Source organism: Ascaphus truei, chromosome 9, assembly GCF_040206685.1.
Source record: "Ascaphus truei isolate aAscTru1 chromosome 9, aAscTru1.hap1, whole genome shotgun sequence".
In the NCBI taxonomy this organism is placed as follows: domain Eukaryota; kingdom Metazoa; phylum Chordata; class Amphibia; order Anura; family Ascaphidae; genus Ascaphus; species Ascaphus truei.
Window position 1 is genome coordinate 832,103 of NC_134491.1, and position 27,361 is coordinate 859,463.

The 27,361-nt window shown below is 50.3% G+C and overlaps 1 protein-coding gene across 1 annotated transcript in view; it reads right to left on the minus strand.

The window, feature by feature from the left end:
* The window catches only part of AKAP6 (A-kinase anchoring protein 6), a 181,280-nt gene that overhangs the window by 75,414 nt on the left and 78,505 nt on the right, over positions 1-27,361 (minus strand). The window contains exons 7-8 of the mRNA XM_075613162.1: positions 8,175-8,314; positions 5,048-5,168 (exon numbers count right to left, since the gene is read on the minus strand). Coding sequence (XP_075469277.1) covers positions 5,048-5,168; positions 8,175-8,314 — 261 coding nt within the window. The remainder of the gene's footprint in view (positions 1-5,047; positions 5,169-8,174; positions 8,315-27,361) is intronic.

The window sequence follows — 27,361 nt, forward strand, 5'->3', positions numbered from 1 at the left end:
CACACACACATCCACACTAATACATACACACACACACACACACATCCACACTAATACATACACACACACACACACACACACACACACACACATCCACACTAATACATACACACACACACACACATCCACACTAATACATACACATACATCGATGAGGCGAGCAGCAGCCGGACCGAGCCTCAAGTGATCATCGTGATTCCAGTCTACCCACAGAGCGATGAGGAATCACCGCCTTACTGCCAACAGGACCCGATGGCAATATCGGCTGACCTAGTACCTTCTACTGCCAGTTCTGATACAGAGGATGAAAGCAGCGATGCTGATTGAGATTCCGGATACCGGGATCTGATGATGTCCTTCCAACGGCGAACGCCGGGGCGGACGAGAAATGGACGATTTCCGCTCCGGTGAGTACCGCCACTGTTACCTTTGCTTCTACAAGAGGGCTTCGTAAGCCTTTTGGACGTTCTAAAGCTCCCAGCCAAGTTGCGGTGTTACCACTCATTCGTGAGACTTTGGCTGAGCCCCAGAACTATGCTAAGGAACAATCTTTCCCGCCGCCAATAGAGTCCTATATTGTCGGCATGGAGGGATCACCTCCTTGGAAGTTGAGCAAATTAATGACCATGTTTCTCATGTTCCTATAGACTGTTTTGCCTGCACCAGATTTGCCCGCGAATGTCAAACGTATGGCTAGGTGGGAAAGAAACAAAATACGGTCTGAGCTCTATTTTTAGGGACCAATAGGAGAGGATATAGAGTTTGAGTATAGTACTGGGGATGAGTATATTTTCTTTAGCTCCGATGAGAGTGAGGATAGTGAGCCTGGCATCAGAGAGAGGGAGAAAAGGGGTTCCTCTGATAGAGTCATTAAGGATGATTCACTGATAATTCATGTAAAACATGCGCCCCGAATTCTATCCACACTACCTGATGATGTACCACAGTGGGTTAGTTAGATTGTGGTAGAGTATAATTCAGATTGGGGTATGCCTAATTCAGACAAAAGCGCTTATGGGTTATCCTATAGGGATATTTCTGCCTACATAGACTCCCTGCCTCCTACCTTGCCGGGTTGTGGGTGCCCTTTGTGTTACCAGGAATGTCATTTAGTGGTTACTGTAAATCCTGTAGGCCAGGCCGTGCACAGACTAAGCTAATGGGGTAATTTTCAGTGACAGTGTCCGGTAGTACAGCGTATTAGTTAAGCTACAGTATAAGAACCGGAGCACTAATAATATTACTAGGTTCTCCAAGTTAGGAGGAACCTATGTTCCACAGGGTAGTCATTTAGATGCCTTGTAAATAAAACCCTAATGTATTTTGTTCACTAACACTGTATATCATGCATATTAATGTGATATCACGTGAAATGTTATTTTGTTGCTCAGGTTACATCAGAGATGGTACCCGAAAATTTAGAACCCTAAGCAGGGTCGTTGGAATTTCCACCAGAGGGAGAGTGTAGCAGGGTACCCCGTGGCCACTAAGTCTACCCAATGGGCTGGCAGTAAACCATGGTGTTCACAGGTTTGCCAGTAGTTATCATGGGGTTTTCCCCCTTCATCCTTTGGTGCTGCGCTTGAGTAACAGCAGGGGGGTGGCATATGCTGTTGTGGCTGAGCCAACGGGATGCCCGCCCTCTGGCTGTACATAAGGGCAGGACCGCCCTAAAGTTAGTGTTGGTTGTTCCTTCCCCATGAGGAAGGCAGGTCACGTCTGGGATTCTGAGATTGGGGCCTTCCCATGTGCTCTTCCCTCCGGGGAGGAGTAGAGTGACTATACCTCTGCCTCAGCTAGGGAGGTGGGGAAGAGCTAGGATGGCTGCGGGTGCCCTAGGACCGTAGTGACGGTCCAGGGACTATCTCTGCTGATACCTGAGAGCTGCAGCAAGTGACTGCTGAGTACCTGTACCTTATTGCACTGAGTAGTAATAAACCCGTTCCTGTTTTGCAATATACCTCCTGCCTGGTGTGTGATCTAATGGGGGGAGAGTTACAATTCTACCGTGGGAGATCGCCACCATATTCCTGGAGCCTACGGCAGATGGAGGCGCTGCACTGCTAAGTATTACGTGGGGTATGGACCCCAGAAGCCTGCTCCTGTGTCCCAAGGTTACCGCGGAAGACTCAGCCCTCCTGTTACCAGCAGGTATGCACCACATATACCCAGTAATGGCCCCCATCTGTGATTGGCGGGGGGGGGAACACTGTTACATTTGGAGGCGCTGCTGAGATGGAGAACGATAACGGAACAGGCTTCGGGGAGGGGGGGTGCACCGTTACAGGTGTATAACTGACTGGGTGTTATTTGTGAAATGTTTGCAGTTTATTTATACTTTAAGAAAAGGACAGGGATCTTCTTCATAGATTCCTCATTCTTCAAGGCAGGGGTGCTCAAATCCAGTCATCAAGACCTAGCAACAGGTCAGGTTTTCATGATATCACAGCTTCAGCACAGGTGGTGCAGTCAAAGACTGAGCCACCTGTGCTGAAGCAGGCATATCCTTAAAACCTGACCTGTTGGGGGTCTTGAGGACTGGATTTGAGCACCCCTGCTTTAAGCGAGAAGTAGAAATGTAGGTATGTGAATTCTAGGTAACCAGATTCTTGGCTCACAATATATATATAAATTAATTTAGCATGAACCACTGGCTTGAGGCACATGGGGATAAAGTGGTTTTACACTGGGCTTAACCACATCAAAGGTAGGGCTCTGCGTACATCCAGACCAGGGGCGCTCAACTCAGTCCTCAAGATCCCCCAACAGGTCAGGGTTTCGGGATATTCCAGCTTCAGCATGGCTCAAGCTGTGCTGAAGCTGGGATATCCTGAAAACCTGATCTGTTGCAAGGGAGGGGGGGGGAAGGGGGGTTTTGTGAACTGGGGTTGAATCCCCCTGATCACTGCTGCTTCAGACAGGGTGTACGAGACCCTCCCTGGCTTCTCGAGGCTTCTCGAGGCTGAATTCCCGGTTCTGTTACCGGCTGTGCTTATCACTGTCCTACTTTGCAAGAGCGGATTTTGCCCAGCCTTGAGAGAATGACGAAGTAATCGTTAAAGTAGTACAGAAGGTGTTAACAGCGCTGGGCGCTTTCACAGCCGCCAGGTATATTGCCCAGTGTAACGGGGGGCTCGAAATGAACAGCATGGAGTAGGCATGGTCAGGTAACCTCAACCTTACTGCAAAATGAAGACAAAAATAAAAGAAATACCAAAGAGGGGGGTAGAGGAGTAGGGGGAGTATGGGAGAAGGGGGAGAATGGGAGTATGGGCAGTATGGGAGTAGGGGGAGTATGGGAGTAGGAGGAGTATGGAAGTATGGGGGAGTATGGAAGTAGGGGAGTAGGGGGTGTATGGGAGTAGGAGGAGTATGGAAGTATGGGGGAGTATGGAAGTAGGGGGTGTATGGGAGTAGAGGGACTATGGGAGATGGGGCAGTATGGGAGTATGAGAATGGGAGTAGGGAAGTATGGAGTATGTAAGTATGGGAGTATGGGGGAATATGGAAGTAGGGGAGTAGGTGGTGTATGGGAGTATGGGGACTATGGGAGTAGGGGGCTATGGGAGATGGGGCAGTATGGGGAGTATGGGAGAATGGGAATATCGGAGTATGGAAGTAGGGGCCGGGGGATTGCAAGGTATTAAAATCGCTGCCTTAGGATTTTTGTGTTATGTTTTTTTGTAGCTGGTTATCAATTTTACGTTTTACGAGGTGCAATCTGCTTTGTGAAATACACCATATGTTCCCAGCGATTCCGACATGACAGCTTATAGATTTACATCCATAAAAATTGCCTAAATGAGCTTGATTTATGGTTGGCTGATATTTCGGATAGAAGATGCCCCCCTCTCCCCCCGCTCATGCCCCCCTCCTCCCTCTCCTCTTTCTTTTTATGTGCATGGGGTTTTTTTTTTTTGTGCGCTCACTTTTTTTTAACCCTTTCACTGCCAGAGGAGCCTAAAATGCTTAAACTCCCCGATTGCTCTCTACCTCGTTACAAACCTGTCTTAATTTGCCACAATGTGCCACTCATGCACAAACCCCCCAGAAAATATGGACCACTATGATTGGCTGAAACAGCTGTCATGGATACTCTGCAACTGTACCTCACCTGTAATGTCCCTTTAATCCCTATGCCTCGCCTGTAATGTCCCCTATCTCCCTGTGCCTTTGTCCCTCACTTGTAATGTCCCCTTTTTTGCTTTGCCTCTGTCACTCACCTATAATGTCCCCTAAATGCCTGTGCCTCGCCTGTAATGTCCCCTATCTCCATATGCCTGTCACTCACCTGTAATGTCCCCTTTCTCCCTGTGCCTCTGTCACTCACCTGTAATGTCCCCTTTCTCCCTGTGCCTCTGTCACTCACCTGTAATGTCCCCTTTCTCCCTGTGCCTGTCACTCACCTGTAATGTCCCCTTTCTCCCTGTGCCTCTGTCACTCACCTGTAATGTCCCCTTTCTCCCTGTGCCTCTGTCACTCACCTGTAATGTCCCCTTTCTCCCTGTGCCTCTGTCACTCACCTGCACCTAGATAATTATGTACTTTACCCTTTTGCCGCCGACTATTAAAAGGCTGCTATGCGGTGGCAGAAATGTGCTGGCCGTGCTCCACCCCTGAGGTGGCTGCATGAATGATTGGGACATACTGTTTAATTGCAAAGCACTTTGACCCTAACAAGCCCATAATAAGTCTCAGTGCGCCCCCGTGATGCACGTATCTCTAATTTCACTCTGTATGTCCCATGTGCAGTGGAGATTTGGTGGTATATAGAGGAGTTGATATATTTTATTCTTTCATTTGACACAGACCCAAGGAAATAAAGTCTATTTTTTGGGAGACATTCTCCCCCCCCCCCCCCCCACCACCACAATATTATATTATAATTGTTGCTTCCTGAGGCACAGGGGTATAAAGTGCAAGGTGACCGGGAGAGCGCACACTTTGATTTTAACCACTACAAAGGCTGTGACAATGCCATGGTGCTGCCTCCTCCAGCCCGATCATTACAGATATGTCATGATATTTTTGGGGACATGAGACGCACCTTACACATCTGCACATGCTGCTCTTCAGACACCAGCAGCCCGAGGCTATTCTGCACCGTGGCTTCTATGTCAATCAGCCAGTCCCAGAACTCCTGACATTCTGCCTCCAAGCCCTGCACGCTGGGGACAAACGAGAGGATATGCCACCCATTGAGTACCAGAGGTCCACCGACACATGCAAGGGCTTAAAGCCACTTACTGATAGCACAGTGTGTGCCAGACAGTGTAGGAGAAGTTACTCAGGGGAACCATATTTATTCTAAGGCTTTAAAATCACAATAGTTCTAATGATACCTGGTGGCAGAATCCGCTGTGATAACACTACAAATCAGTGGTCTTATCCCAATGTGAGCTCTCCACTGCATCCTCCGATGCTTAGGGTAGGGGGGTGGTATTTGGGGAAAGGGGATAACTTTGTAACAGCTGCAAGAAAAGTCTGGTGTAATATATATATATAGGGTTTTTGTCACTTTTTTTACTCACCATAACTTAACTCAGTATTATGGTTTAGCCTATCCCATAAGCCTCTCTTGCATTCCCAGTAAAATCAACCCCACACTGATGAGACCCATCAAGGTCGAAACAGCGGTCTGTGGGTGGTTTTCTGGGTATGCACCTTAACCCTGGCTGTGCTCAAAGCTGTGACCATGCAGCAAGCTTAAGCCTATAGGGAACCATGTTAAAAATGGTTATTGAGGCAAAAAGTGACACTGTGTGCTCATTTGCATGTCATTTCCCAGAATCCCTTGCTGCAGTGGAAGTGCTGTATGCTGGGTGATAATGGGGAAAGGTGGGGTTGCAGACCTGCCTAAGACATGCAGATGAGCATACAGCTACAGTATATATATATATATATATATATATATATATATATATATATATATATATATATACATAAACAGAAATAAATCAGCGCTAGGACTAATACAAACACATGTGTGTATGTGTACTTTTTACATGAATGTACACACATTTCTATTTTATTTACCTTTTTCTATTTTTGAGTCTGTTTTCCTTACATGTCTATGCTTAATGTTGTTATATACATATCTATATCTATATATATATATATATCTTAATTTTTCCAGATTCATAATTTTTATTATAATTTATATTAAAAAAAATATTTTTTATTTTTATTATTATTTTTTGGTATTTAGTATTTATATATATTTTATTAATATAATTATTTGGATTATATATATATAAATCTATTTCATAGTTATTTTATATTTATTTATTTTATGATATTGGTATGTAACATTTAATAATATCTTTTTTCTTCATTTGATTTGCCTTATTATATATGTTTTATATTGCAGCCCTATTCCAATCACCTTAGATTTTTTTGTGATATATATTGGCCCTATCCTAGTTTTATTGATGGTCATTTTCTGTATGTATTTCTCTTTAAGAGACATCATATTTGTCTTCCCACTAATTACCCTATCAGGTTTAAGTCAACCCTATAAAGGTTCATCACTTATCCCCTAGAATTCACCCTTGAAGAAGTCAGCGCAACAGCTGACGAAACGCGTAGGTTCACGTCATCAATGTCCGACAGCTGACTGTGAGAGGAGTGCCTAATCGCATGTGAGGAGTGAGAGCAACTATTTCAGTTATATTGTGTAAGGAATCGGGGGCCACGTCCCCTGCGACGTGACTCCTCCTTACCCACTACCAGTACTGCAGCTGCTGCTGCCTCTGCCCCTCATCGCTACCCCTGCCGGCGCGCGACACTTCCTGCTACTCACGCCGCCATTTTGGATTCTCGCGGCGGCGTTACAGAGCGCGCATCTATCCCTGGCACTTTTAACACGCACGCCATGCCTGCCTCTGCCCCCCGCTCAGCCCGGGAGTTCTTGCCACGCCTCCTGCACTCTCAGCTGAGCCCTGTTACTCCCAGCCTCTCAGGAGCTGCTCCTCGTCACGCCCCCGTCCGGATTGGTGGATACCGCTTTAAATACCCTGCTCTGTCACTTCCTCCTTGCTCTGCATAGCTCCTATGCAATGATTGCATAGCCAGTTAACCAACCCCACACTGATGAGACCCATTAAGGTCGAAACGGCTGTCTGTGGGTGGGTTTTCTGGGTATGCACCTTAACCCTGGCTGTGCTCAAAGCTGTGACCATGCAGCAAGCTTAAGCCTATAGGGAACCATGTTAAAAATGGTTTTTGAAGCAAAAAGTGGCACTGTGTGCTCATTTGCATGTCATTTCCCAGAATCCCTTTTCCCAGAATCCCTTGCTGCAGTGGAAGTGCTGTGTGCTGGGTGATAATAGTGAAAGGCGGGGTTGCAGGCCTGCCTAAGACATGCAAATGAGCATACAGTATATTTACATTTGCTATATGCTTTGCTGTGGAGTGTTTTTGTCACTTTTTTTACTCACCATAACTTAACTCAGTATATATATATATATATATATATATATTTATATATATTTATATCAATTTTTGTGGGGGTTCTGAGCTCCGTCACCTCTCTGTAGGGATGAAACTTCATATGGTACAAATGAAACGATTAGGTACGGGGGGCTGCATACTGACTGTGTGAGAGAGGTGAGAAGTGTCTTATTCACGTTTCTGTATAGCAGAAATATTTATATATATATATGAAACATGAAAGTATGCCTGCAACAGCCCTTGTAATAATAAGTACCAAAGTCAGCTAAATTTATGTATATAAAGTGAACAACTGCTGACGGTGCTAGGGACAAGATACAAATATATATATATATATTTGTATCTCATGCAGTACACACAGCTAGAATTATTTTCCTGGGTGCACTAGAAAAGATATGAAATGATTAATTAAATCATTATTTTTCCAATACTTAAAGTCCTTTGATTTCCTTGACTATATATATATATTCCATATACGTTCATATAAAACACAGAGTTTAAATAACACACACACACATATATATATATATGTGTGTGTGCGTTATTTATACTCTTTTTGTGTTTTATATGAACGAGTGTATTGGATGAGATATGGAAGGTATGGGTATGTTATTAGAATTAGGAGGTGGACCTGTTGACTGGGTGCATGTCTATAATGAGGGCACGTCCCACCCTCTTAGTGATATAATGAGGGTGATTTCCTGATAAGCGGCGGGTCTCACCTGTCACTTCTCAGGCTGCCTTCTTGTGATGTCAGTTCAGGATGCTGAGGGATCTGGGAATTCTGCGCATTGCTCAGCTGGAGTGACATCTGGGATACTGCATCTCTCTGGGCATCTAGGGAGCGGAGGGGACCATTCACCTGTACAGAGGGGGAAGTGGGGGGGGGGGGGGGAGAAAGGGTTGGGGGTACAGAGAGGAGGGACAGACAGGGGTGGGGGTAGAGAGAGCGAGGTGGGATGGAGAGAGAGGAAGGGAAGAGATAGAGGGATAGAGAGAGTGAGGTTGATAGAGAGGGCAGGGGGAGAGAGAGAAAGAGGGATGGGTGGAGAGAGAGGTGGGGGAGAGAGAGGAATGGAAGAGATAGGGGGATAGAGAGAGTGAGGTGGATATAGAGGGCAGGGGGAGAGAGAGAAAGAGGGATGGGTGGAGAGAGAGGAAGGGAAGAGATAAAGGGATAGAAAGAGGGGCGGGGAGAGAGAGAGGGAGGTGGAGAGAGGGCAGGGGGTGAGAGAGAAAGAGGGATGGGTAGAGAGAGGTGGGGGAGAGAGAGGAATGGAAGAGATAGGGGGATAGAGAGAGTGAGGTGGATATAGAGGACAGGGGGAGAGAGAGAAAGAGGGATGGGTAGAGAGATGGGTAATGGGAAGAGGGAGAGAGGGAGATACATTTTTTTTTATTGGAGACACTTTAGTACCCATCCTAATTGAATTCTATGTATTGGATATACTGTATACTTGTCGCCATTATATAAATAACATATTCAGGCTTCACAAGTCCTGTCTGACTGGATACATTTAATGTGATGGAGCAAAGAAGAGACATAAGCAGTTAGGAGTGGAAATGACTGACTGTCAGTGCAATGTTCAGAGGTTTCAGCCACTCTGGGTGCTGGATGATTCAATCAACTTATGTAACATTTGTAGATATGTCAAGTCACTGATTTTCTGCCAATCGCACTAACTTGGAGTCAGTCTCACTGACTTTTAACATCAGTATTGTACCATTAAAATGGCAATCCCTCCCCCCACCCCCAATCTCACTGGCTTCAGTCCCTGGGAGGCTGACATCTCCTGCATTTGTGTTGAAGATGTGCGAGATATCCCCAGATATGATGATAATCAGACATCCGCTCCCGGCCAAAACCTAGTCTCAAAGCAAGTTAAAAAAATGCCAAAATCTCATTGTATGATAAAGCTTCCCCCGCCAGAGTAACCGGCGACGTCCCAAGTCAGAGCAAGTCTGCTCGGAATTACTTTCCCAGGAAACGTGGCACACAAACATTTCTTATTATTATCGTGTATAACGCGCCAACATATTCGCAGCGCGGTACAATAGGGGAACAGAGTTATGTATATTACATAAACAGAATAACATACAAATAGGGACAGAGCAGCGCACAAAGATACCGAAGGGAATGAGGGCCCTGATCCCAAGAGCTTACACACTAGATGGAATAAGGGGCAATGTTGGAACAAAAGGTAAAGATGCTGCTCAGTGTGGGATGGAGTATACATCAGGATGGAGTATGGTCCGGCCTCACAGCTGATCCCATCAAGGTTTGGGGTGTGGATGTTAAGGGGTTCAGATAGGCTTCCTTATAAAGGTGAGTTTTCATGGACTGTTTAAAAGTGTGGAAGTTGGGGGAGTCTGGTGGTGCATGGCAGGAACACACTGTGCTGGGCTTTATGTGTCAAGGCAAAAGTGGTACAATTCTGGAATGCCCTTCCCCTCAATACCCGACTAGCACCCATCTATCCACCTTCAAGGCCCACCTCAAAATACACCTGCTTAATGAAGCGTATGAGTAACTCTGTGGCTGATACCATACACCTCAAACATAAAGCTTGGTCCCTTACAGACGCACTTACCAGAACGCCCTCCTACTGTCTCTGTACATTCTACCTACCAATTAGATTGTAAGCTCTTCAGAGCAGGGACTTCTTTTCCTAAATGTTACTTTTATGTCTGAAGCACTTCTCCCCTTTATGTGTTATTTATATTATTTGTTATTTATATGATTGTCACGTGTAGTACTGCTGTGAAGCGCTATGTACATTAATGGCGCTATATAAATAAAGATATACAGTACATACATACCTACATACATATATCTGCACCATATGTATCAAAGAAAAAGGTCCCATTGAAATCTACAGTATAGGGTTTTTCTGTTTGATACAAGTGCTGCAGTTATTTTGCCTCAGAATTGCTCCCGTTTTCCCTCGATACATAAACCTCATAATGTTGCGGTATCTTTATCTTGTGCGGCGGTTTTGGCGAAAGTGACGGTGCAGGACCCCTCATGTTATGGCAAACACATTTGGGAACGTGCCACTTTCTCACAACTGTCATTTTGATGACATCATCGTTATCCGAATATAACCAGAGATATACACGCAGGAGCAGCAGGAAAAGCCCTAGCCCCTCTGCGGGTCCTGTGATGGGGTAGTGGGATCCCAGAGAAACCACCGGGCAGGTATCAACCGTTGTGCGCATGTTGTGCTGGAGTGAAGGTGAGTGCCTGTGTTTGTGAGGGTGAGTGTCTGTATTTGTGAGGGTGTGTGCTTGTATTTGTGAGGGTGAGTGTCTGTATTTGTGAGGGTGAGTGCTTCTATTTGTGAGGGCGAGTGCCTTTATTTGTGAGGGTGAGTGCCTGTGTTTGTGAGGGTGAGTGCCTGTGTTTGTGAGGGTGAGTGTCTGTATTTGTGAGGGTGAGTGCCTGTGTTTGTGAGGGTGCGTGTCTGTATTTGTGAGGGTGAGTGCTTGTATTTGTGAGGGTGCGTGTCTGTATTTGTGAGGGTGAGTGTCTGTATTTGTGAGGGTGAGTGCTTGTATTTGTGAGGGCGAGTGCCTGTATTTGTGAGGGTGAGTGCCTGTATTTGTGAGGGTTGGTGCTTGTATTTGTGAGGGTGAGTGTCTGTATTTGTGAGGTTGAGTGCTTGTATTTGTGAGGGCGAGTGCCTGTATTTGTGAGGGAGCGTGTCTGTATTTGTGAGGGTGAGTGCTTGTGTTTGTGAGGGTGAGTGAGGGTGAGTGCAGAATTCAAATCAGGGAGATTTAGAGGTTCTGAACCAACAACAAAAGAATGTCCTTTTTTTTAACCCTTTGTGCCGGGGGAGGGGTAGCTACCAACTGGTGTTGGAGATGGGAGAAGGAGTGGCTCAGTAAGTAAAGACACTGACTGGCACTGAGAGTTTGAAGCAGGGGAGCCTGGTTCAATTCCCGATGTCGGCTCCTTGTGACCTTGGGCAAGTCACTTTATCTCCCTGTGCCTCAGGCACCAAAAACATAGATTGTAAGCTCCACGGGGCAGGGACTGTGCCTGCAAAATGTCTCTGTAAAGCGCTACGTATAACTAGCAGCGCTATACAAGAACATGCGAAAAGAAAAGATGGAAACGTGCTGCTTTTTTTCAGGGAGACTGGCTCCAAATCTGAGTGTCTGTGTGTGAGTGAGTGAGTGAGTGAGTGCGTAGTTGCTTGACTGTGCCTTGTGCTTCTATGTATGTGTGATTATGAGTGAGCCCAGGTATGTGTTTGTGAGAATGGTTGTGCTTCCAGTTGTGTATCTTTCGTTGTGTCTACGCGGCTTCTCCAAAAATACTGGACACAATGGTGAAAGGTGCGACACGCTCGACAGACAGACAGACAGCTCTCTCCGCTCCATGCTGTTTCTTCCTCTCCTTGGCCCCAGGCCCCTGACACCTCCTCCTGATTGGCTGCATTACCCAGCAGCAGCCAATCAGGGTGGAGGAATCTGCCCAAACCTCAGCAACAGCCCTGCTCTCTCAACGCCCACCCCCGTTCCGCCCAAATATAGGACAGTCCGGTTCAATACTGGACACCAGGCAACCCTATGCACATACTGTGTGCAAGTGAGCGAATACGGGGGCAAAGATTTCCTATCCACGCCTTATCCTTGTACACAAGCCAGGGTTTGTTCTGCATTCGGTTATCTTCATTTGTGTCCAATGTGCGGTGTTACTGCTCGGAAAATGGAAAGATTTCAATAAATAAGACAAGAACACAAGGAGAGCTGGATACAGTATGTGTCACTAAAAAAGTAAAGATACGCTGAAAATGGTCCAATAAATAGTATTAGTGGTACTGTGATAATAGCGGTGTGTAAAATAAGGTCGGAGGAGCACACGTTGATCACTCGATCATCGAGATCTTTCTACACCCGCTGCCTGATACCTAAAATCTGTTCCGTTCCTGGAGATTTTTTTCCCCCCGAAGCATTAAAATTGCAACAGCTGCATTACAGACAAGTGCGTGTATCTGTCCCCCCGCGTACACATGGTTTAAATAAAACACTATTTACACTGCTTAGATACCGGGGCCCGATGCATAATGCAGGGATATTTTAAGGATGCCTTTTGTTATATTAAATTTCTCATCCTCCTGGAAGAGGAAAGTATAAGATTTGTGGTGGACGCAGAGAGGAAATAGTTCCGCACGTGGAGCAGCTGGGGGGATGCAGAGATTTAATTTGGGGGTTAAATAAAGCCCCAGGCTGACCCAATATTATATATATTTTTTACTCATCTGTTTTTACTTTGCTTTTACCATCTTTATTCCTGATTGCACAGAAAAATGTATGTATGTATATATATATGTATATATATATATATATATATACACACCCCTATACACCAATAGGGACCACATAGTATCCACACACACTTTTAGTTATGCTACTAACTTTCACATTTCCACACCCACCCACACCATTTATATCCGCTCCCACTCCACACACACCTTTTGTAAAGCACTGTATATACTGTGGGCTCTCCATTCATGTTAATTCACACTGATACACATACACACTCTTTCATCACTTGCTTTCAGGAACCTTTTGACACCTCCAGCCATAAAACACACCCACACCGGGGGAAGGACCAGCACAGATAACATTCCAATAGACACTGTTTATAGTATAGCTTTTGCTTGCTTCATTCATTGTAACATCTTTTGATATATATATATATATATATATATATATATATATATACAGTGTTCGACAAATCACCCAAAAATCTACTCGCCCAACCAAAAAATCTACTCGCCACCTAGTCCCGCCCCAACCCCGCCTTAAAATAAAATATATAAATAAAATACATTTAATAAATTCCTAGCCAGAACAACATTCGTTTTTGACAAATGTATTTATTGTATTACATTATACTACAATTAGTCCTTGTTACATGTGTGTGTGTAAATGTCGGATCTAGAATTAAAAGCCAGGTGTGAATGACTAGTTTCCTGAACCCCTTAACCAGTGTCTGGACGTCCCCGCTTCACAATATCTAAAGCAGCAATCCCGCCTGGGATCTTACCTGATCCGCAGTCCCTCAATGTCCAGGTACCCGCATTCCCGCAATGTTATAAGTTGGAGGGGATGTGTTCCCTACCTGTCTTCTGGGTTAGGGGGGGTTCCGATGTCTTCCGTGTGAAGCTTGAGCCAGATCTGGAAGAAAGCAGTAAAGGGTAGTTAAGATTTCGGTGTAGTATAGGGCAGTTAAGATATATAGGGTAAATAAGAGATCCAGATCCAGAGTGTGAGTGACAGAGAGAGAGAGTGTGGGGGAGAGAGAGAGAGTGTAGGAGAGAGAGAGGTAGGGGAGAGAGAGAGAGTGTAGGGGAGAGAGAGAGTGTAGGGGAGAGAGAGAGTGTGGGGGAGAGAGAGAGAGTGTGGGGGAGAGAGAGAGAGAGTGTGGGGGAGAGAGAGAGTGGGGAGAGAGAGAGAGTGTGGGGAGAGAGAGAGAGTGTGGGGAGAGAGAGAGAGTGTGGGGGAGAGAGAGAGTGTGGGGGAGAGAGAGAGAGTGTGGGGGGGAGAGAGAGTGTGGGGGAGAGAGAGAGAGAGTGGGGAGAGAGAGTGTGGGGAGAGAGAGAGAGTGTGGGGAGAGAGAGAGTGTGGGGGAGAGAGAGAGAGAGTGTGGGGGAGAGAGAGTGTAGGGGAGAGAGAGGTAGGGGAGAGAGAGAGAGTGTAGGGGAGAGAGAGAGAGTGTAGGGGAGAGAGAGAGAGTGTAGGGGAGAGAGAGAGTGTGGGGGAGAGAGAGAGAGAGTGTGGGGGAGAGAGAGAGAGAGTGTGGGGGAGAGAGAGAGAGTGGGGAGAGAGAGAGAGTGTGGGGAGAGAGAGTGTGGGGAGAGAGAGAGAGTGTGGGGGAGAGAGAGAGAGAGTGTGGGGGAGAGAGAGAGTGTGGGGGAGAGAGAGAGAGAGAGTGTGGGGGAGAGAGAGTGTGGGGGAGAGAGAGAGAGTGGGGAGAGAGAGTGTGGGGAGAGAGAGAGAGTGTGGGGAGAGAGAGAGTGTGGGGGAGAGAGAGAGTGTGGGGGAGAGAGAGTGTGGGGGAGAGAGAGAGAGAGTGTGGGGGAGAGAGTGTGGGGGAGAGAGAGAGAGTGTGGGGGAGAGAGAGAGTGTGGGGGAGAGAGAGAGAGAGTGTGGGGGAGAGAGAGAGAGAGTGTAGGGGAGAGAGAGAGAGTGTAGGGGAGAGAGAGAGTGTAGGGGAGAGAGAGAGTGTAGGGGAGAGAGAGTGTGGGGGGAAGAGAGAGTGTGGAGGGGAGAGAGAGAGTGTGGGGGAGAGAGAGAGAGAGAGAGAGAGTGGGGAGAGAGAGAGATAGTGGGGAGAGAGAGAGATAGTGGGGAGAGAGAGAGAGTGTGGGGAGAGAGAGAGTGTGGGGGGGAGAGAGAGAGAGAGTGTGGGGGAGAGAGTGTGGGGGAGAGAGAGAGTGTGGGGGAGAGTGTGGGGGAGAGAGAGTGTGGGGGAGAGGGAGAGAGAGTGTGGGGGAGAGAGAGTGTGGGGGAGAGAGAGAGAGTGTGGGGGAGAGAGGGAGAGAGAGTGCGGGGGAGAGAGAGAGAGAGTGTGGGGGAGAGAGAGAGAGTGTGGGGGAGAGAGAGAGTGTGGGGGAGAGAGAGAGTGTGTGGGGGAGAGAAAGAGAGTGTGGGGGAGAGAGAGAGTGTGGGGGGGAGAGAGAGAGAGTGTGGGGGGAGAGAGACAGTGTGGGGGAGAGAAACAGTGTGGGGGAGAGAAACAGTGGGTGACACACACAGAGGGTGGGTGATACACAGAGAGAGAGAGGCTGGGTGAGTGACTGGTTGGGTGAGTGGTTTGCTGGGTGGGGCAGGGGTGACTGGGTGGGTGAGTGACTGACACTGACTGGGGGTGGGGGGGGTGACTGACACTGACTGGGGGTGGGGGGGTGACTGACACTGACTGGGGGTGGGGGGGTGACTGACACTGACTGGGGGTGGGGGGGTGACTGACACTGACTGGGGGTGGGGGGTGACTGACACTGACTGGGGGTGGGGGGTGACTGACACTGACTGAGGGTGGGGGGGTGACTGACACTGACTGGGGGTGGGGGGGTGACTGACACTGACTGGGGGTGGGGGGGTGACTGACACTGACTGGGGGTGGGGGGTGACTGACACTGACTGGGGGTGGGGGGGATGACTGACACTGACTGGGGGTGGGGGGGGTGACTGACACTGACTGGGGGTGGGGGGGTGACTGACACTGACTGGGGGTGGGGGGTGACTGACACTGACTGGGGGTGGGGGGTGACTGACACTGACTGAGGGTGGGGGGGTGACTGACACTGACTGGGGGTGGGGGGGTGACTGACACTGACTGGGGGTGGGGGGGTGACTGACACTGACTGGGGGTGGGGGGTGACTGACACTGACTGGGGGTGGGGGGATGACTGACACTGACTGGGGGTGGGGGGGGTGACTGACACTGACTGGGGGTGGGGGGGTGACTGACACTGACTGGGGGTGGGGGTGACTGACACTGACTGGGGGTGGGGGTGGCTGACACTGACTGGGGGTGGGGGTGTGACGGACACTGACTGGGGGTGGGGGGGTGACTGACACTGACTGGGGGTGGGGGGGTGACTGACACTGACTGGGGGTGGGGGGTGACTGACACTGACTGGGGGTGGGGGGGTGACTGACACTGACAGGGGGTGGGGGGTGACTGACACTGACTGGGGGTGGGGGGGTGACTGACACTGACTGGGGGTGGGGGTGACTGACACTGACTGGGGGTGGGGGTGACTGACACTGACTGGGGGTGGGGAGGTGATTGACACTGACTGGGGGTGGGGGGTGACTGACACTGACTGGGGGTGGGGGGGTGACTGACACTGACTGGGGGTGGGGGGTGACTGACACTGACTGGGGGTGGGAGGTGACTGACACTGACTGTGGGTGGGGGGGTGACTGACACTGACTGGGGGTGGGGGGTGACTGACACTGACTGGGGGTGGGGGGGTGACTGACACTGACTGGGGGTGGGGGGTGACTGACACTGACTGGGGGTGGGGGGGTGACTGACACTGACCGGGGGTGGGGGGTGACTGACACTGACTGGGGGTGGGGGTGACTGACACTGACTGGGGGTGGGGGGGGGTGACTGACACTGACTGGGGGTGACTGGGGGGGGGTGACTGGGGGGGTGACTGACTGGGGGGGTTACTGACTGGGGGGGGGTTACTGACTGGGGGGGTTACTGACTGGGGGGGGTTACTGACTGGGGGGGGAGGTTACTGATTGGGGGGGAGGTTACTGATTGGGGGGGTACCTCTGGTGTCACACACATACACATACTCCCATACACACATACATTCACACACACGCACACACATTCTCCCACACACACACACATACACATTCTCACACACACACAGGGGAGGAAAGGCCGCGACCAGCACCACGCTCCTCCCCCACCCACCCGCGCCCATCTCGCGCTCGTGTGGGGGGCAGGCCAACATCCCCCCCCCAATCAGCAGGGTGGGTGGGAGGCACGTGGCGAGGTATCCCCCACTGGGCGCCCCAGGTGACAGTCAGCCCCGCCGTGGCCGCTACTGCCCTGCTCCCCTCGCCGGCATGTCACAGTGCACGGCCAAGCTGCAGGCTGCTTCTTCCCCCCCAGCCCGCGGCGGCATGAAGCTCGTGGGGGGGTGGGGGGCCAGACCGACATCCCCCCACCTCATGCGGCGGCTGCGCCATCATGAAGGTAGCTGGCGCATGGGAGGCACGTGGTGAGGGCTGAGCCAACCGGGCTGCAGCAGTGGGGACCTCCCGCCCCGGACATCGATCGGTGGATCGAGGGGAAGGGGACAGGAGGAGGGGAAGGGGACAGGAGCAGGAGGAGGGGACAGGAGCAAGGGACAGGAGCAGGGGACAGGAGGAGGGGAAGGGGACAGGAGCAGGGGACAGGAGGAGGGGAAGGGGACAGGAGCAGGGGACAGGAGAGCTGCCGCGGTGGGGAGTAGGGAGCCATGTGGGGACCAGGGGGATCGCAGGGAAGGAGCAGAGGGGCCACAGCATGGAGAGTACTTACCCTCCAACAGATCTCCCGGCAGAAAGAATGGCCGCTCGTTGGGGGCGGGCTCATATAGAGCCTGGCCGCGCGCCCACAAAGCCTGGGAGCGCGCGCCAATCAGGAGTCAGGTAGGGGGAGTTTTTTTTGTTTTTTTTAGCGCGAGCAGGGACATTTCAGCGCGAACGGGGGAATTTAAAAAAAAAAACGTGTGCTGCTTGGGCCAATATTTACACGCCCCGGGGTTAAATCCACCCGCCCCGGGCGAGTAAATGTATAGGATTGTCGAACACTGTATGTATATATATATATATACAGTGTTCGACAAACCTATACATTTGTTCGCCCCGGGCGAGTGGATTTAACCCCCAGGCGAGTAAATATTGGCCCAAGCAGCACACGTTTGGTACTAGGTGGCGAGTAGATTTTTTTGTGTGGCGAGTAGATTTTTTGGTGATTTGTCAACCACTGTGTATATATATATATATATATATATATACACATACAGTGTTCGACAAACCTATACATTTGCACGCCCCGGGCGAGTGGATTTAACATCGTGGCGAGCTCCTATTGGCCCAAGCAGCACTCTTCTGGTACTAGGTGGCGAGGAGATTTTTTTGTTCGGCGAGTAGATTTTTTGGTGATTTGTCGACCACTGTATATATAGTTAAGTTATGGTGAGTAAAAAAAAGTGACAAAAACCCTCCACAGCAAAGCATATAGCATATACCAAATATTCCTGTATGCTCATTTGCATGTCTTAGGCAGGTCTGCAACCCCGCCTTTCACCATTATCACCCAGCACACAGCACTCCCACTGCAGCAAGGGATTCTGGGAAATTACATAGGCTTAAGCTTGCTGCACACTGTGGAGCCCATTAAGGTTGAAACAGCTGTCTGTGTGTGGGTTTTCTGGCTATGCATCTTAACCCTGGCTGGGCTTAAAGCTGTGACTATGCAGCAAGCTTAAGCCTATAGGGAACCATGTTAAAAATGGTTTTGAAGCAAAAGGTGACACTGTGTGCCCATTTGCATGTAATTTCCAAGAATCCCTTGCTGCAGTGGAAGTGCTGTGTGATAATGGTGAAAGGCGGGGTTGCAGACCTGCTTAAGACATGCAAATGAGGTGTGTGTGTACGTGCGTGCGTGCGTGCACGTGTGTGTACACATGTGTCTGTGTATACGTGTGTGTACACACACATATACTGTGTATACACACACAGATACACACAATGTCCACAATTATAGTTACAATTATAGTTACTTTGGCTTGCGTGTACTGTACTGACTGATCTGTGTGGTTGATTTGAAGTGCTGGTTGGTTAAAGTGTGTGCAGTTAAAACCAGAAGCAGTTTGAACAAGGAAGCGGTTAAACAAGGTATAGTTATTGAAGTACAGTTTATTGTTAGTACTTCTAAACTTCATAGTTGCTAGAATGAGCAGGATTGAAAATGCTACTCAATGCACATCTTGCCACATGTATGTGCACTTGGAGCAGCTGTTCCAAGGAGCATACCGCTGTGAGAGGTGTGAGCGGGTGGTCTCTTTAGAATCAGAGATTGCTGATCTGAAGAGGCAACTTGCAATATTGAGGGACATTGGCAATCTTGAAAGGTAATTAGAGCTCACTGAGCAGGCCCTTGCTTCGACTAGTGGTGCAGATAGTGGCGCTGTTAGTGAGGAGCAGGTAGGTAGCTTGGTTTATGTTAGTGAGGAGCAGGTAGGTAGCTGGGTGACAGTTAGAAGGGGAAGCAGGGGCAATAGGGAGAGGCGGGTCATTTCTGAGCTGACACATCCCAATAGATTTGCCATGTTGAGTGAAGATATTGGGAATGTTGGGGCAGAAATGGCAAGGCTAGGAGAGACTAATTCCTCTAGCAGCCAGGGGAATAGTTCCTCCAGCACTGTGGGGACTCAGGATGCTCAGATGCAAAGAAAGATTGTGGTGGTAGGGGACTCCATTATTAGGAAGGTAGATAGGGCAATCTGTTGCCAGGACCGCATGAACCGAACAGTTTGTTGTCTCCCGGGTGCTCGGGTTCTGCACATTGCGGATCAGGTAGACAGATTGTTGGGGGGGAGGGCTGGGATTGACCCGGTGGTCTTGGTACACGTTGGCACCAATGACAAAGTTAGAGAAAGATGGAGGGTCCAAAAAAATGATTACAGGGATCTAGGCCAAAAGCTTAAGGCAAGGACCTCCATGGTAGTATTTTCTGAAATACTACCAGTGCCATGCGCTACCGCAGGGAGACAGTCAGAGGTCAGGGAGGTTAATGCATGGCTAAGAAAGTGGTGCAGGAAGGAGGGGTTTGGGTTTTTAGAGCACTGGGACTCCTTTTCTGAGAGGTGCCATCTATATTCTAGGGACGGATTGCACCTCAATGAAGAGGGATCTTCTGTGCTAGGGGGGAGAATGCTAAAAAGGTTGGAGGAGATTTTAAACTAGGATGGAGGGGGGAGGGGAATGAAACAGATAATTAACTAAATGGAATAGAAGAGGATACAAGGTGGTATGGAGGTAGAATGGGGTCAAGTGCGAGTTTGACAAGCAGTGAGACACCCATAGTAAATACAGATAATACTAGAAAACTTCTAAAGACTAAACCAAGTGGGAGCAGAAAGGAAGGAGCAGATAAGATAATAGTACAGGCTGAAAAAAAATGAAATGCATGCTTGCTAATGCAAGAAGCCTGACAGATAAAATGGGGGAGCTAGAATTAATAGCTGCAAGGGAGCAGTATGATATCATAGGTATTACTGAAACATGGTGGGATGAAACTCATGGCTGGACAGTTAATTTAGAGGGTTATTCTCTTTTTCGGAAGGATCGAACAAATAGAAGGGGAGGTGGAGTATGTTTACAGGCATACCCCACTTTAAGGACACTCACTTTAAGTACACTCGCGAGTAAGTACATATCGCCCAATAGGCAAACGGCAGCTCACGCATGCGCCTGTCAGCACGTCCTGAACAGCAATACCAGCTCCCTACCTGTACCGAAGCTGTGCGCAAGCGGGGAGACTATAGAGCCTGTTACACATGCTTTATTTACATCAGTTATGCACGTGTATGACGATTGCAGTACAGTACATACATCGATAAGAGGGGAAAGGTAGTGCTTCACTTTAAGTACATTTTCACTTTACATACATGCTCCGGTCCCATTGCGTACGTTAATGCGGGGTATTACTGTATATGTTAAACCGGATCTAAAACCTATTACAGGCATATCCCGCATTAAAGTACGCAATGGGACCGGAGCATGTATGTAAAGCGAAAATGTACTTAAAGTGAAGCACTAACTTTTTTCCACTTATCGATGGAACTGCAATCGTCATATACGTGCATATCTGTGAGATTGAGGAAGCTAAAATACTTTTGCAAATGGAGAAGGCATCAAAACTGGGTCATGTTTATATAAGGGGGGATTTTAATTATCCAGACATAGACTGGGGCAATGAGATTAGCGTTACAACAAAAGGAAACAGGATTTTGGGGGTGCTTAAAGACAATTATATGACCCAAATTATTGAGGAACCAACCAGGAGAGGGGCAGTTCTGGATTTGGTCATATCAAACAATGTAGAAGTAATAACAAATATTCAAGTCCTGGAACATTTGGATAACAGTGATCATAACATGGTCTCATTTGAAATAAATGATCAAAAAACAGATTACTTGGGTTCAACAAAGACCTTCAACTTTGGAAAGGCAGATTTTAATAAAGTGAGGTCTAATCTAGTAGTAATACAATGGAATGATGTTTTTGCAGGGAAAAATGTAGAAGATAAATGGGCAGTCTTTAAAACATTGTTAGAAAAGCACACTTATCAGTGTATACCCTTGGGTAATAAGTATAAAAGAAACTAGCTGAGAGACCCGGCGTTGCCCGTGAGTTACATTTAGCGCTAGGAAAAGGGGGGGGAGGGGGGGAAAAGGAGTGGAGGGGGACGGGGGAAAAGGAGGGGGGGGACAGTGGACAGGAGGGGGGGGGACAGTGGACAGGAGGGGGGGGACAGTGGACAGGAGGGGGGGGACAGTGGACAGGAGGGGGGGGACAGTGGACAGGAGGGGGGGACAGTGGCCGGGGGGAGGGGGGGGGGGACAGTGGCCGGGGGGAGGGGGGGGGACAGTGGCCGGGTGGGGGGGGGACAGTGGACAGGAGGGGATGGGAGGGGTGGGAGAGTGGACAGGAGGGGGGGGAGAGTGGACAGGGGGGGGACAGTGGAAAGGACAGTGGACAGGAGGGGATGGGAGGGGGGGAGAGTGGACAGGAGGGGATGGGAGGGGGGGAGAGTGGACAGGAGGGGGGGGAGAGTGGACAGGAGGGGGGGGAGAGTGGACAGGGGGGGGGGAGAGTGGACAGGAGGGGGGGTGACAGTGGACAGGAGGGAGGGTGACAGTGGACAGGAGGGGGGTGACAGTGGACAGGAGGGGGGGGGGCAGTGGACAGGAGGGGGGTTGGTTTGCTTTAAATTGACGGGTCCCTCCTCTCCACTCCCCCTGTATCTTTCTCCGCTCCTGACCCCCCTGCCCCCACCCCATGTGTAGCTCCGGTCCCCACTCTACAGTGTCTGAGACACAATGTAACACACACACACACGCACACGCACACAGACACACACACAGTGTCCCACACACACACACTGTCACGCTGTGACACACACACACACACACTCACCTCTCCTTCTGGCCGCTGCCATGTTAGTTAGTCCGCGAGCGAGGAAGGGGTCCTTCCGTCCGCCGCCATCTTAGGTGCCGCGTGGCAGCGGTAGGCTGCCCTGGCCAATGCCTGTCCCCGTGCCAGGGAGGTGAGCGGGAGGGAGGTGAGCGGGAGGTGAGTGGAGAGAGCAGGAGGTGAGTGGAGGGAGCGGGAGGTGAGTGGAGGCAGCGGCAGACTGCCCTGGCCAATGCCTGTCCCCGCGCCAGGGAGGTGAGCGGGAGGGAGGTGAGCGGGAGGTGAGTGGAGGGAGCGGGAGGTGAGTGGAGGGAGCGGCAGGCTGCCCTGCCCACTGCCTGTCTCCGCGCCGGGGAGGTGAGTGGAGCGGGAGGTGAGTGGAGGGAGCGGGAGGTGAGTGGAGGGAGCGGGAGGTGAGTGGAGGCAGCGGCAAGCTGCCCTGCCCACTGCCTGTCCCCGCGCCAGGGAGGTGAGTGGAGGGAGCGGGAGGTGAGTGGAGGCAGCGGCAGGCTGCCCTGCCCACTGCCTGTCCCCGCGCCGGGGAGGTGAGTGGAGGGAGCGGGAGGTGAGTGGAGGCAGCGGTAGGCTGCCCTGCCCACTGCCTGTCCCCGCACCGGGGAGGTGAGTGGAGGGAGTGGGAGGTGAGTGGAGGCAGCGGCAGGCTGCCCTGCCCACTGCCTGTCCCCGCGCCGGGGAGGGAGTTGAGCGGGAGGGAGGTGAGTGGAGCGGGAGGTGGAGGGAGTTGAGCGGGAAGGAGGTGAGTGGAGAGGGAGGTGAGTGGAGCGGGAGGTGGAGGGAGGTGAGTGGAGAGGGAGGTGAGTGTGATGGGGGGGGAGAGGACAGAGAGAGGTGTGTGTGTCCCTGTGTGTCCTTTGGCCCGTCACTCCGCCTCAGGCCAATGAGAGGTGTGCGGGGGCGGGCGGGCCAAGGGACCAATGAGATTGCCGCTAGGGACACAGGCCATGCAGACATACAGTGCTTTCAGAAATATATAGTAGACTAGCTGAGACCCGGTGTTGCCCGTGAGTTACATTTAGCGCTAGGAAAAGGGGGGGGGAGAGAAGGGGGGAAAAGGAGGGGAAAAGGAGGGGAGGGAGAAGGGGGGAAAAGGAGGGAAGGGAGAGGGGGGGAAAAGGAGGGGAGGGGGACGGGGGAAAAGGAGGGGAGGGGGGGGACGGGGGAAAAGGAGGGGAGGGGGGGGACAGTGGACAGGAGGGGGGGGACAGTGGACAGGAGGGGGGGACAGTGGCCGGGGGGAGGAGAGGGGCAGTGGCCGGGGGGAGGGGGGGCAGTGGCCGGGTGGGGGGGGACAGTGGACAGGAGGGGATGGGAGGGGGGGGGGGAGAGTGGACAGGAGGTGGGGGAGAGTGGACAGGGGGGGGAGAGTGGACAGGGGGGGGGACAGTGGAAAGGAGAGTGGACAGGAGGGGATGGGAGGGGGGGAGAGTGGACAGGAGGGGGGGAGAGTGGACAGGGGGGGAGAGTGGACAGGAGGGGGGAGAGTGGACAGGAGGGGGGGTGACAGTGGACAGGAGGGGGGGACAGGAGGGGGGGTGACAGTGGACAGGAGGGGGGGTGACAGTGGACAGGAGGGGGGGTGACAGTGGACAGGAGGGGGGGTGACAGTGGACAGGAGGGGGGAGAGTGGACAGGAGGGGGGGTGACAGTGGACAGGAGAGGGGGGGGGGCAGTGGACAGCAGGGGGGTTGGTTTGCTTTAAATTGACGGGTCCCTCCTCTCCACTCCCCCTGTATCTTTCTCCGCTCCTGAACCCCCCGCCCCCCCCCCCCCATGTGTAGCTCCGGTACCCACTCTACAGTGTCTGAGACACAGTGTAACACACACACACACGCCCTCAGACACACACAGTGTCCCACACACACACACTGTCACGCTGTGACACACACACACACACACTCACCTCTCCTTCTGGCCGCCGCCATGTTAGTTAGTCCGCGAGGGAGGAAGGGGTCCTTCCGTCCGCCGCCATCTTAGGTGCCGCGAGCACCAGGGAGGGGGGGGGGGGTGGGTGGAAGGAGCGCACGCCGCTTCTCCTCACCACCCGCGGGCCCCGTTTTCTCTCCCGTCCCCTCACCGGGGACCGCCGGGGAGGGGTGGAGGGGAGGGGGAACACATGCAGGGGACAAGGGGGAGGGAGAGAAACACCGCCGGGGGGGGAGGAAACAAGCACCGGGGACAGGTGGGGGGGGAGCCTATTGCCTGGGATGGGGGGGAGGGGACTCACAACCCAAGATTCACACCCACCCACCCAAGTTTCACCCCCCCACCCACGATTCACCCCCCCACCCACCCAAGTTTCACCCCCCCCACCCACGATTCACCCCCCCCACCCACCCAAGTTTCACCCCCCCCACCCACGATTCACCCCCCCACCCACCCAAGTTTCACCCCCCACCCACCCAAGATTCACTCCCCCCCACCCAAGATTCACCATCCCACAAAACAATTATTAGGGATTCACATCCCGGGCAACGCCGGGTCTCTCAGCTAGTTCCTTATATAATAATCCCGTAAAAGTGGGGGATATTTCTGGGGCCCTGGTAAAGAAACGTACCCCTGCAATAACCCCCTCATTGGTAAATCCATCCCATACCGTGTTTGATACTTGAAGGGTTAAATGATTCTTTACTAAAATGTAAATTGAAGGGGGAAAAAATTGCACGTTAATTGAGATATTTTGAAAAATAAAGCCAGCCTCTTAGGCAGGTGCAATACAGGATCCCATTAATATAGGTAATTAACATTAGCCTCCGCTTTAATTAACATGCACACTTTAATTAGCAAAGCATTAGGCAACATTAGAAAAAAAATATTGGATTTCCACGCCACAGAAGATTATCAGGAAATACCATGGCACTGCCTCTGGGGCCATATATATATATACACACAGACACACACATCTACACACACATCTACACACACCATGCTCATCATCATCCTCAGCCCGTGTCTCCCCACTGCTGGATGAAGCCCCCCAATGATCTCCCAGGTCCTCCCAGAGACAATCAGTCTCTCTACTCCACGTCTCTCCGGCGCCTTCTCCCATGTCATCCCCATCTGACTTCTGGTCGTTGTCTCGGTTTTTTAATCCCTCTTGGAATTCAAAAAAGTAGCATCTTTGTCCAACGATGGTCATTTCTTCTTGCGATGTCCGGCCCACCGCCACATGAATTTCTTCCCCCTTGTGATGACGTCAGAGACTTTTGTTTGGTTTCAAACCCATTCGTTCTTTTTCCCGTCTCTTCGGGCAATAACCAGCATGCATTTCTCCATACTGCTTTGCGTTGTCTGAAGCTTATGAATTATCTGTGCATTTAGGGTCCAAGTATATATACACTGTAACTCCTTCCCTTAAATCCTTATCGCTCTGCCTCCAAGTGGCAGGGGTGCTCAGGAACACGTATAGTGCACTTGTACTGGTAGCACTTGTACTGGTAGCACTTGTACTGGTAGCACTTGTGCAGGTAGCTTTAACCATACTATGAAAGCTTGAACAATATAACCGGCTAAACAAACTTGCCAACATGCAAATGAGGCTGGCATGGCAAGTAAGGCCTCAACCTCCATATATACATCGAAAAACAATGCCCCTCATTCTCCGGAGGCTGGATTGTCCCTGGGCGTGACAGCATTCAGGAAGAAGGCATGGAGGCAGAGGGTGCTAAGAATCCCGCAGGTTAAAGCAGCACTCCCGAGGACATTAGGCTTGAGGCAGGGGATCTCCGAAGGTGAACCGCATTGATTTCAGCTCCAGGGATCCCGTGTTTCCTGAGACACTTACCTTGGAATGGGGAGCCTGTATCTCTGCGCAGTTTAAATCGTGGGCCAATAGGAAGCCGCAACGAATGATGTCACAGCTTCCTATTGATCCGCAGGTAACAGGAATGAACGTGGGGACAGATTGGTAGAATTTGCAGAATGTGAAAACATCTACATCATGAATTCCAAACAGAAAATGGACAGGGAGTGGCCCCAATGGAGTCAAGAGTTAAATGACTATATCTTAGCTCAGGGGTGCACAATCTTTCCCTCTGCGCCCCCCTGCCTGCTTGCGCCCCCCTCCCTTACCTTGTCTTCGGATCTCGGCGTCAAATGACACCGCAGGGTCATTTGACACTGTGTTGCCATGGTGACGCGTCGCCGAAGACAAGGTAAGTGAAGTTGCAGAGGCCTCACTCGATCTCCCGGCATTCATTTAAATTCCTTGGGGTAAGAGCGCGGGGCCGCAGCAACCGCCGCGCCCCCCCTGGAAAATCTTGCGCCCACCCGTCCTAGCTAACATAAAACAAGTGATTGAAGACTGCACGGTCCTTAACCGTTTTGACACAGGGAGTGATCACCGATTGGTTCGTTGCTGATTACATCTGAATGCGAACTTGGGAAGAAGAGAACTGATTAAAAAGACAAAAACAATCAACATCAATAAGCTCAGGAATAACTGCATAGAATTTCAACTAGAACTGAAAAATCGCTTCAGCACGGGGACACGTTAACAAACGATTATGAAGAACTTATGAAGATTGTAGTTGAAAGCGCAGAAAAAAAACTGGAGGAACGGAATCCCAAGATGCAAGAATAAGAATTGAATATGCAGAACTGTCCAAGACAATCCGCACACGTATAACTGAAGATGTAAGAGAATGTAACTCATATGGTGAGGAAGACTATTGATGATAACAAAAGCTTAAAGACAACAAAGCAGCGGACATGATTGGCAAGAAGCAAATCATCGCACTCCAAAAAGATGACGGATCGACAATAAAGAGAGTTGAGGACTTTCACGTTAAATTGTACGCAAACAGATTACACCAGGCATAATCCATCAGAGAACAAACGAGAAGAAACCACCAATGATGTACCACCATGTGTCCTTCCAGACGAAGTCCATGAAGAATGGGAAGTCTCTCGGGGAAGATAGACTTACAACTGAAATCTGGAAAGAAGCTGGGGAGAAGTAGAAAAAAATCCTTGCAAAACTCTTAACAGGCTGATTGAAGAACAGGAACATTCCAGAACAATGGGGCAATGTCACCGTTATCCTTGTCCACCAGAAAGGAGACAAAGACCTCAAGAGCTACAGACCAATCATTCTACTTCCAATCACTTACAAGATTATTACGAAGATACTCACTAGTCGGCTATAACAGATCCTGGA